Source organism: Conger conger, chromosome 2 (assembly GCF_963514075.1).
Source record: "Conger conger chromosome 2, fConCon1.1, whole genome shotgun sequence".
Taxonomy (NCBI): Eukaryota; Metazoa; Chordata; class Actinopteri; order Anguilliformes; family Congridae; genus Conger; species Conger conger.
The window spans coordinates 60872119-60884440 of record NC_083761.1 but is presented as its reverse complement, the minus strand read 5'-3'; the positions used below and the strand labels follow the sequence as shown (position 1 = coordinate 60884440).

General features: G+C 41.3%; 1 protein-coding gene across 3 annotated transcripts; it reads right to left on the bottom strand.

Moving 5' to 3' along the window:
• Positions 1 to 1715: 1715 nt before the first annotated feature.
• On the bottom strand, positions 1716 to 5060 carry clec19a (C-type lectin domain containing 19A). 3 transcript variants are annotated; one of them, XM_061233184.1, is made up of 6 exons: positions 4930 to 5060; positions 4490 to 4827; positions 3830 to 4010; positions 3420 to 3513; positions 2731 to 2863; positions 1716 to 2444 (listed from the first exon to the last, which is right to left on the bottom strand). In XM_061233184.1, exons 2-6 carry the CDS (start codon positions 4575 to 4577, stop codon positions 2368 to 2370), a joined length of 573 nt encoding a protein of 190 aa, XP_061089168.1. In that variant the 5' UTR covers positions 4578 to 4827; positions 4930 to 5060; the 3' UTR covers positions 1716 to 2367. The 3 variants fall into 3 exon arrangements, with proteins under 3 accessions (XP_061089168.1, XP_061089167.1, XP_061089169.1); XM_061233183.1 differs by lacking the exon at positions 4930 to 5060 and having other exon boundaries at positions 4490 to 4883; XM_061233185.1 differs by lacking the exon at positions 4930 to 5060 and having other exon boundaries at positions 1716 to 2388; positions 4490 to 4883.
• Between the last annotated feature and the right edge of the window lie 7262 nt (positions 5061 to 12322).

The window sequence follows — 12322 nt, the reverse complement described above, 5'->3', positions numbered from 1 at the left end:
CTGGAGGCAGCTGCCAAATATTCCTGCAGCTTTTAGTTTTCATGACGATCAACTAAATGACAACAAAGAGGAAATTATCACAAATTCAAACCTAAAAGCAACCTTGTACTGAGTGAATTCACAGGGTGTCTCCTATCTATTCATAAGTGATAATTCCTCCTCTGCCCCATCTGTGTGTTACAGAATATTATCTTTGTCATCATCATTGTCGTAAAGCCAGACATGTTACCTGATCTGTCTAGATCAGTACTGTGTCATCTGCTGTGTGACCCCAAAGAAAATGTATTGACAATAAAGCATAAATAGCTACTTGTTCTGTCCATATAAAACTGAGATGCATACAGTATGTATGTAGAAACAAGGAAATACAAGCCTCAGTCCCAAGTGCTCTGCTTCATGGTGAGGGAATCTCTAATAGAATGTTCACCATTTGAGTGTTCTTAGTCAGGGTTCATTAATCCTTAATCTAATTACTGTTTCAAGCTACAAGCTACACGAACACCTCAACCATCCTGCAGGAGTTCCCTGTTCTAAGGTCAAGTTAAATTTGACAGCTAAGCTAATTATACTCCACCTGCAGACATTAAATTCTTTCAGCATTTTTTTGCCGTTGCTACTTCATTTGGAAGAGGAGAAACAAATTAGAGCAATGCCCAGTGAGCACAGAAGATAGGATGGACGGTCATTTGCTGTGGACTGGAAATTACGAGAGTCACCACCTGCTGCTGAATTAGGCTCAAGAGGACGTGCTTCCTCTGGCCCTCAGATAGCCCCAGCAGAGCTGTGGGGAAGATTTTATGTTCTCTTCTTTTTCCTCCATTTCCATGTGGGACAGACAGCCTGGTAGCAGGATGGTTCCTCTTTCTCCGACAGCAAGAAAAGCAGCAGAGTGCCGCACTTCAGCAGACTGTCAGTCTAATTTCTCCATCAATGAAACCATTCACTTAACTTCAGCTGTCTGTGGGCTGAGGCAGAGGCAAATCTGCCCAAAAGATTAGAGGAGGGACCTTTGTATTTAATTACCATGCTCTGTACTCCAGAACATGTCTTTAAAGTTCAATAAGCTGGCTGAGGTTAAATCCCCTTGTTCTTTTGAAGTGCAGTCTAATAATCATGGTGAACCACTTAAACCCTCTGTTCCTCACCTTCCAGGTCACTGACTGATTGATCTCCATGGACAGATGCACAGACAACATGCTCCAGATACTAAACCAAGGTCACTTCCCCTTCATTACCAAAGAACCTGATAGTCAGAGCCTTACCACACTTGCAGAACTAATGGAAACATTATTTTTTTAAATGACAGTGCAATGATGCTGTCATAGTGTGCTGAATTTTATAGACTTGCTGTCTTTGCTAATTAAGCATAGCTGGCATTCCAATATCCAGCTACCGTATGTTTAGAAAGTAAGACAAATGTGCAAGTAAGTCATTTTGGCTGTAAGCATTGATTGTTACAATGTCATTTTTAAAGTCATTGTGTTCTGCTTCCATTTGCTCTCCCAGTGTGGCACGGCTTTGAATATCAGGTTCTTTGTTAATGCATAGTGTCTTCTATAAAAGTCCAAAAAACTGTACTGTCAGCTACAGTATGCAGTATGCATAGCTGGTATTGCAGGGTCATCTTTTTTATGTACCTTTATGGAATTCTGAGGGGGCAGAAGGATATTATTCTACACACATTTCCAAATGCGGTAATATCAGGAAACAAGAAATATTAAAAACAAGGTTTTCACTTTATTGGAAAGAACATTAGCTACAGATGTTTAGCATTGTACACCTCTACAACTATCCCAATAAAGTGTCACACAAGGGACTGGGCTGGGGGTAAAGTAGAGAAGGCAGAGCTAGGTCCGACCTGCCACTCAGTTCAGAGAAATAAGGCCTTGTCTCTGATTCACTTCCAGGTGTCTTTCCTCCTCGAGCTCTTCAATTCTGTTCAGGAGTTTCCAACTCCTCTGCCTGCCAGACTGCTACAACAGCCTGTGGTGAATAGGCACTGAGGTGTGCCTCACATTAAAGTATAAAAGGGGATTGATCTTTCATAGCAAAACATGACAGCAGCCCAAATATGTAACCGTATACGATGATAATAGTGGCAAAGGCAATAACAGCAATGTGCTTCGGACGTAGCAGAGCCCGGGAGGTGACTCACAGCTTTAAATGAGGATAGATGGATTCTTCGGTGGCTTCCCTGGAGAGCGTGGCTAATGTCCTGGCTGTATCTGTTCAGGCGATGCAGGAAGAGAGGGGGAGGGAGAGCCAGCGTAATGAGGGCGCCTTCTTCTGCTCGTGCTGGGGTCCAGTGCTTGGGGCACTGGGGCTAGCTGCAGGTGACCAGGATGCAGTGTGACTGCTCCCTCAGGATTAGTTCTCCTGTGTGGGGATCTTGCAGACGAAGGGAAAGGTCTTTTCACAGCTGTTGTCATTCCAGGACCTTAGTGCTGCTCAAAGAATCAAACAATTCTTCAGGTTTTAATTCTTCTAATTCTTCAAGTTTGGTATTAGGTAAATTGCAGTTTACCTAATTTCATCAGTGATCTATTCAACTTTATTCTGGCTCACATAATAATATATTGAGCTGGGTTCAGGGAGCTTAAGCTCACTCCTTGACTAAAATGAGTTTTGCATGGATAATTTCTCTTCAAATTTTAATTTAGTCTGACTGGGCTTAATCAGTGTCTGTGAAACTGACCCATTATCTATTGGATTAAGCGCATGCACTCTCACCACTGCTCTGTCTGAACCAAATTTCCACACAGTCCTCATCTGTGGAAATACGGTGGATCCCGTCATCTGGCTGGTTCCCATCCCAGTAGCTGAACTCAAACGGAGAGCCATCGGTCCACTCCAGGGTGCCCTCCTGGTGATATACAGGACGAATGCCACAGTGGAGCTGTTGTGCCTGGCCAGAGTATCCACTTAACTTTTATGCTTAATACTAGGCCAGACATAGGATATATTTACTAGCTGAAAAACAGGTTTTTCTTCACACTTGCTTGCAAAAAGAAACTAACTCAGACTAAGTGGAACAAGACAGATGCAAATTACCCCCTACAGACAGGTAAAGGTGACCACTCATGAATCTTGAACAAAGGCAGTATCCTACTGTTCTAATATTGACCTTTGAAAGTAGTCAGCTTCTTCCCACCATCAATCTGGACCTGATTAAGCCTAACTGCCACAATGTTCACACAGTACTGTATATTTACTACCTGAGATTACAATGGGAAATGAGTCCTTGATAGCCTTCCATGAATTTATGTGAAGGATGTGCAGATGCCATGCAGATGACAGTATACTGTAAATAATATGTTATCAGGTCATTTTAAAAAATGCAGGTTAATCTAATGTTGACATACTGTATGTCAGAGGTACTGTAACCATAACAGAAGAAAATGAACAGAATAGTAAATTACCTGGCGTCTGTCATGGAGACCGATCCATATATCCATGGGAATCCCTGGGATACGACTGTTCACCAGGTCATAGACAAACACATTCTCCTCCCAGCTGGGGAGCACAATAAGATAAGCACTAGAAGATTAGCTTCTTTGAATAGCAGAGTCACTCAATATGTTCTGCATCTTTTATTGAATCACAAAAAGAAGGCTCTTTGTAACATTTATGTGGTGTGAGCCACCACCTCAATGCATAATATCCAGCCTGGGATTTGGGCTTACATTCTTAATATTGGTTATATAGTTTGCTGACTATACTGTGGTCCTCTTGACGAAGGCTGAGCTCAGTACAGTGTCCATGCAAGCACCGATGTGGGGCTCTGGGAAAGGCTCCCAGGACACACTTCTGACACGGTCAGCAGTATTACCTGTGTATGGAGGCGAGCTTGGCTGACTTGTACCCATTGGAGAACTCTGCACAGTACAGATCTGCTTCAGCCCAGGTGCGGTTGAGGGGGAAGAAGCGATAGCAGTGGCTCTCAAACTCCGTCCAGAACAGGGGACAGGAGGCCGGCTGGCTGGGGTTGAGCAGCTGCAGGGGCAGAGCCGCTGGGGCAGGGAAAGAGGGCATCGTGACTCGCTCAGATAAAGCCCTGGTGCTAGGCTAACTCTATGCACCTTTAATCCCACACATTTAGCTGCATTAGCCTTAAAGTAATGAAAGTTTCACAACTTATTCAACTTATTACTCACAAAGATATTAAATACGGCAATTACACAAGAAGCAGGCAGACAAACTGCAGCACAGTGCTTACAAGAGGCTCACGTATTCCTGCTTTCCTAATTCAATCCACGCCTTGCTCTAAAGCTCCTCACGAGTCACACACAAGTAAAACCTTCATGAAAACCAGAGCAGTACACTAGCTACCTGCATAAAAAATATCCAAACAACGTCCTATAAAGGAACATCATAAAATATCAAAGATTAAAATGTCCTGCACACAATCTTCAGCTCCTTGGCATCATGTAACTCAGTAAGTCAAACCTTTGGATCAGGTTGGCTGTGTTAACAATCAGCAATCACTCACCTTCAGTTATCTTGATGCCGGTGGGTGGCAATGCTGTAACCATGAGGGCTGTAAAGAGCAGGACCAAACACAAATCCCAGCAGAGCATTTTCTTGGGGGAGAACTGCCTGCAAATGTGTGTACGCTTACAGAGATATGTGTGTGTGGGTAGTAGGTGGATGTATATGTATTTGTTTGTAAATGAGAGGCACAAGGCTGCAGAGATACTCTGAGACAGAAGAGGGTGTCTAAGTCTGTCTGAGTGTGTGCATTCCTGTGTTAGCCTCTGCCAACCCCCTTCGCTTTGGTTAAATGTTCTCAGCTCTTCCCACTTAGTTAAGTCCAGTGTCCATGCTCCACTGCAGAAGGGGAGAGGAGGAGAGAAAGAAAGAGTGAGAGAGAGGGAGAGAGAGACTGACTGAATGACACTCACAAGGGTACACTCATCGTTCCTTGCACACCTTCAAGCAATAATAGGCCTGACCCTGAATGGTGAATCTATTGTATGAAAATAATTCCTGGAGCAGAATTGTTTCTTGATGGTTGCCTCAATGTCCATTTACATTTTCAAGTAAATTGAATAATGTTGTAATTGTCAAAAAATAAATCATTGCGTGTATGGCATGTTTGAGATCTCTCCACAGATTTTCAATAATATCCTGTCCAGGGACTGTGGTGGCCATTCCAGAACCTTCATCTGTCTTTCCTAGAGGTACTTCATGGTTGATTTTCAGGTATGCTTTGGATTATTGTCTTGCTGGAATACCCAACCTCTCTTCAGGTGTTCTGCCAGGAAGAATGGGGCAAAAATTCAAGACTCTTAACTGGTTACAGGAAGCGTTTACAAGCTGTTATAGTTGCCAAGGAGGAGTTACAAAGTACTGAATTTAAATAAAAAGTAATCTTGCTTTCAAATTTGAAGAAATGGGTCATGTTTAACGTTATACCATTTAGAGGTCTGTTCATTTCTACTTTGCTATTTGAAGCCATTTTCTTGATCTCATGGTACAAGATATTTTTGAGTGAGCCATGAGTGATTTTATCAGGAGTCTTTAATTAGGCCAAGGCAGCTGTGATTCCTTATAAGGAGAGCTGGGAGATTGAATAATTAAAAAATTCCCTGTCAGGAATGCATTATTGTAGGGGACTGATAGACATCCATTTAGATTCCAAAGTAGTTTTACCATCCTCATTGAATTCCACCCTGTTGGATGTCCCATTGGTATTTATGTCTTAAAATATTTTGACAGAGCAACAATGAATCATATTAAACAATCTCATTTGGGATGTTTATCACAAATGACATTTGCAGATTTACATTTTTGCGTTCACTCGAACTCAAATTAATGGCAGGACATGGGTTATTCATTTTTAAATATTTTATTTTTGCATCCCTGTCTCGCTCTTCAGTCTGGCAATGAAATAAGCAACAATGAGGATGAGCAGAACTGCCAGCGTGACATCACAGCTAATTAAATTGAATTTGGAGCAGCCGGAAGAACTTGACATGGCATCTGCACACTCTTGTCCCCCCCTGTGTTCAAAAGAAGTACTGGAGCTTTGGTTGCTCTATCTGTGTTTAAATTGAAGGAGACCATGTCAAGATTCAAGACAGAAGCTAAGGATATGCAACCATCCTCTTAGTCACTCAGATATAAGCACCAATTTTCTATGGCCTCTTTTGCCCCCAGATCATCCCACATGTGGATCAGGGCACATCCCCAAAATGTTGATGCCTGTTTTATCCATAATGCATTTGACCTCTTGCCCACCTTTACCCTGAGAGCTTCAGCTCCACTGCCTTCTTGTGCTTCTCCACCCACCCCCCTCACAGCAGACGTCTGGGCTAGGACCAGGGAGCCACATTCCAGGCCCTGATCCCCAGTAGGATGGAGGGGAGGCCAGTGGCCTGGTCACTGCTGACTGATGACTAAACCCTGCTGTGTGTTTCCCAGACTAATGATCTAAATCCTGGAAATCTGCATGTGTTGGTTGTCTCTGAGGTATCGGGTTTCATTTTGGAGCATGGGGAGGGTAAAAAGTGATTGAAGAGATTATTTTTCTGCTCCATTGGTTTACAATACAGATTAGTAAATGTATACTTTCGTGAAACATTAAGCTCAAATGCCATCACTGAATTCTTAAGAACCTTTGTATGAAATGCCTTTCTGAAGCCAACATCTGTACACAAGATGTGTCCAATATTTACCTTAATGTATTTATTTCTCCATGTAAAAACATATTGATATAATTATAATGCTACATTATAACCGCTGCTATTGTTCAGTCAAAGCTTTATCTTGTATTTTCAGAGATTGCTGTGCAGGTGTTACGAACACATCAGTGACAGTTATCTCCGTGAACTTTGGTACAGGACTATGGGACACTTGGCTCTCTGAGTGTGAGCTGATGGTTCTGTGTTTCTGTCCCCTGTGGGGTCCCCCTCCAGGGCAGCAGCTCATGTCAGAGAGGCCTGTGTCCACAGCTGTCTGATAAGGCCAGGCCCAGGAACTCCGCAGACATGATACCTTAAGACATGAAGCTGCTGCCTGTTTAACACCTGGTTAGGCTCTGCTCTTTGTCCTAGCAATGAGTGAGTGCATCACTGCACTGCCACATACCACTATATACACAAACATCTGCTCTTCTAACATGCTGTCTTAGCTCTGGGCATATCCTTAACCTACATCTCTATATGAAGCTGAAAATCCAAGTCTTGAGTAATAGTAATGCTTCAAGTGGGCCGGAAAAGACCAGTATGACCTTCCGGGACGTCTGTGTTTTCTAATATGAACACGTTTTCTAGCGTTCCAGTACATCTTGTACACTGTATCCCATGAGACTCATAGTCTTACAATTGCAGATTCTGAGACCCAGTTTTGTGTTAAGAGTCTAGATGTTGCTCACATGATTATAGGCACTATTTATACACTTCAAGTACTGCATATGTGAATTATGTATTGAGTTATGAACATTTATTGCACAATATTTGGCTGTGGAGAACTCATAATAAATCATGTATAGGATCATAATAATTTAGCCTATTGCTAGTACCCTGTTAATTCCCTGACTGGTTGGGCAAGACGGAGGCGAGGGCGGGCAACACCCAGCCCTGCCCAGCCCTGTTGTTGCCCCTGCCATGCATTAAACTTTAGATACCAGCTCCAAGATTCATGTGGCTGGCCCTCCAAAGAGGTGAGGCACAACCGGGTACATTGTCCGTCCTGGAGTACAGGAGACCCAATGGTTTGTAGCCTTGTGGTGAATATTATTGTACTTGGCCTGGGAATAATATAACAACATGATTTTATATTTTATATGCAGCCCTGCCTCCAAGGGTGAACACAACAGGCGGAGGCTTCCAGTAAACATGCGGAACAAGCAGCTCACTGGGTATTGCTACTGACTGACCATAAACATGGCTTAATGGATTGGAGGTAATGAATGTTCTAGGTCTATGGAAGTGTATTCATGATTTACAAGGCTTTGAGTACCCTTGGGACAGCAGTATAAGACTTTAACAGCCAGTTGTTCAGAAGCCACTCGCACTCCGTTTTGGGAGATTGGGATTATTTATTTAACCCCAATCCCAACCCAGCTATGGCAGCAGCAATGTCTCCAGAAAGTTATCAACACTGCTGACCCAGCTCACTGCTGAAAGCCTTTCACTGTTCTGCTCCTCTGGAGCACCACTTCTCTGGGTGCCTGAGGCCTTAACACCCTTCTTTTTGCACATGGCACAATTCATTCAGATATGTAATCTTTTATTTATAACTGAATTATCAGCACAAAATGGGGAGATTGGCTGACATTAAAAAATGCGAGGGGTTGAGATTGGGGGGCCATTGGCCCTGTACCCCACCCCCTTTCTGGTGCCCCTGGCATCTCACACTCCAGGCTACAGATGAAGCAGTTTATTTGTTTTACCATTCATTATATTATAGAAATTTTAACATGGCTAAGACATTTTTTTAAATCTAGATCTTGTGTATCTTGTGTGCGCCCATTGAAAAAATATTAATTTCGTTATTTATTTATTTATTTACTTAGCGTCTAAGAATCTATCCTCATATGAAGATTGGAGTTCCATTAAGTTTCTATGAGAGGGTTCAGTAATGGAATTACACAACAAGTAAATAAGTTACTTATGACTGATTTTTCTGTCCATATGTAGTGGGATGGGTTGGCCAACACCTATCAAAGAGGCATAGCCAAAGAGGCATAGCCATTTCTGCCTTGCATAGGCTAAAATGTAAACATTTCCAGCTTGAGTCATATCCACTTTTGGAGCACTGTGTGTGTGTGTGTGTGTGCGTCTGTGTGTGTGTGTACCTCCTTCCTCACCCTAAGACCTCTAGAGAGACAGAGTACAGCTGTGTCAATGCGCATAGAAACTGAACAGCTGCACATGCCTCTAATACGCAGGGCCTTCTGCCAAGCCCAATTAACATGTAATTAGAAGTGCCCTGAAAGAGGCTGAACAGAGAAGCAGTAGATCAGGATAATTTGCTACAAACTAAATCCTTCTAATTGATGTTCATTCAATGATTACCAGTCCACAAAATAATAGAGCCCTATAATAATTACGAGGTGAAAATATCATGGTGTTGACCTAAGCTTATTTCTCTTCTGAAAAACAGCAGAGAAACTCAGTATCGGGTGGATTCTTCATACTTCTATAATGAAATTCATGAAGAAAGTAGGAATGGAATTAAAAAGTTTGCTTTGCTAATTGACTCATTTGATGAACGACAAACTGAACAAACTGAACTGAATCATTACCTGCTGGAACCCATGAATTTTGCTTAAAGAAGAACAAACAAATCACGTTATCATATGACATTCCAATATAATTTACAACACTCCAGTTACTCTTGCATGCATCACTAATGCTACCTTGCTAACATTTAACAATAACATGCATTTACATTCCAGTTTACAGTATGTATGATATACCTTAATATGACAAAGCATACAACCCCCAACGTGTACGTATTTTATTATGGATTTAAAAGCAACCAGTGTCCGTTGCAGCTAGACACAGTACCAAGCATGGATAGTTGCTGATTGCTAATTGAGCATCATTTCGATAATCACCTCCCAAGGTAAAATGTTAACATCTAATCTGTCATGCGCAGCCGTGCCTCGGGCAACTCTGGCACTGAAATGGTGAGTCTTCAACCTTCCTCTTATCAACTGTCAGCTCCACTCCCTCTGTCACTGTCAGAGAGCCTCTTCACCGCTCTTCCCATTATTCTGCCGCGCTGTTGCTCGGCGACCAGTGATGTCATTGCATGACGCTCCAGAGGAGTACCAAGGGAGATCGTGGGCAAAGAAGGAGTGAGGGTGGAGGAGACAAGGCAGCAACAGGAAGGTAACTAATGAAGGGAAGGATAAGCAAACATAACCCCAGCCCTATTCCCTGTCTTCTTACAGCAAGTCGTTCGCCCAACCTGGACTTTATGTGCAGGGTCGTATATTAGCCTCGTTCATAATTAGCAAGATGTAAAGAAACTTGACATGGTCATACATAGTTTTTCACCTGACATATTGTTGCACTTTCGGTCAAAAAGTTGCTAGCAGTACTTTCATTGAAATTCCATATATCAATTCTAAAAATGATTCAAACAAAGCAATCTTTGTACAGAGTTTCGATTATGTAGTGCCCTAATAATAAAAAAATGTAATCTTCTCGTAAAAATATTTGAAACATTTTATAAGCAGAATTAAGTCTTTATATTAGGTCAATATTACATATAATATGTCTACCCATCTTAACATAGAAACGCAAAAAAAGATTTTAAATGCTGCAAAACCTGAATCAGGGGTATCCTGACCTTCAGTCCAAAGAAAAGAAAAAAAAGTCAGTAAATGCAATCGTAATGCAATTTTGAATGTACCACACATTATTAATCACAAAACAGCTGCTGCCCCAGGCACCTCTGTTTGAATATATGGGGCCATCTAGTGGTTAATGCTGGAACCATTGTCAAGATGTAGTTCCTGAAATTGAACACTTGTTTATGCATCGTATTCTAATGGGTACAGTAAAATAATAACTGCTAATTGCATTTGCAAAGTTTGGCTTCTTCATCACTGTGTCTCAGAGAAGATATCGTATTTTGAGGCCTATACTTTAAACAGCATATTATTTTGGTGTTATTACAAGATGCGATGGGTTCTGGTAAAGACACTTGGTGCTGAATTTTCTTGGACAAGCAGCTGACGATTCATCTTTGGATGCGACTATAATCAGTGTGTGTGTGTGTGCTTGTGTGTGTGTGTGTGTGGTGTGTGTTTATGTGTGTGTGCATACACATGCATGTGTACCATCAGAAATCGTAATGATGCCAGACCTAGTTTCTCTTTGATATGTCATAAATACTGAGATATACAGTAATCTTCTCTCTAGCATGAACCGCTAATGAATAATGTTTTGGAAAATTTACCTGAGAATCAGAACTTACAATGATGTCTTCTACAGGTTTTGAAGCATGTATAGCTATGTGGTATAAATATATGGTCTTTGAAGAACTGAACTATTTGACCTAGACCGCGTTGGGACATTATATTGCACTTTATCAAGGTCTGATTGATTTGACAAAGCTTACCTCTTTTGTACATGGAACTTTCTTTCAACTTTCAGTTCAAAAGAACAACTTACATTGTATTGTTATATTAATTTAGTGTATATTTTTATATGCTAAATGGCGAAATGAATTACCTGCATGTAATACTATACATGATATATTTATTTGTGAGACACTTAGTTAATAATTGCAAATTATAAGCACAGCCTATTATTGGATCAACAACACCAAAAAGAACATCGGGACAGAACAACCACTGTAATTGACTATCAAAATTAAAAGATGTAAGGATACAACTGTCTTTCCATCCAATTTTTTTTAACTTTAACAAGTGCAGACTAATTCTGGCAAAAGGGTGACCCACATAAAATATACTAACCATTCCTACTGAAGTCTAGTTTACTCATAGTATTGTGCTCTTGACACTTCTAGTTTTCTGCTCATCTGAGCACACCGATGAACACACACACACAGACACACCTGCTGCTCCTTGTCTCTTCACTCCCTTATCCTTCTCTGCACTGTTGCTAGGCAACTACACACTCAGAGTGGCAAATAGAAGGGGAGTGTGAACATGGGGAATGGTAGAACAATGTAAGAGTGGATGGGGCATTCATTGAATAGGACTGTTAATGTTTTGTTAATGTGGTGTCTCTGTCAAAATGTTTTTACATTTTATGTTCATTTTATATGCCTGCAGTGTGCACGCTATCTCAATGGCAGATTGAAATCCCTAGCCATACTGCAGGGGACCAGTGGGCTATAATAACCTGGCTCGGATATAGAAGCTTATCTATTTCCAAATGCAGACAGACTGAGGCAGTCGTCAATGCAAGCATCCCATGAATGATATAAACGAGTTGAATATAAAAAAAAAACATTGGTATACCTTTAAAAAAGTACATACAAATAGATTTGAGCAACTGTGCAGATTTACCGACGATTTTAACTGAACGAGCGAGAATGGCAGCCAGGTAAAAAAAAAAAAAAGTTGATCGGTAGCCTACTGTTTCTGAGTGACTTCCAAGTAAGACCACTGGAATGTTGTTATTTTTCATTTCGCACACAAAAAAGTAATATGTCATTGGATGATAATAGATTGTTTATGCTTATGAGCAGACAATATAATTTTTGAAGAATACACGTGATTTAATTTGCTTTTTGGGAGTTGTAGTTTTGGACATGTGGCGAGAGAAATTTGGGGAGGGACGATAGGTGGCGCTGGCTTGTTGAATCGAGGCTACAGTCAGTAGCAACTAGCTAA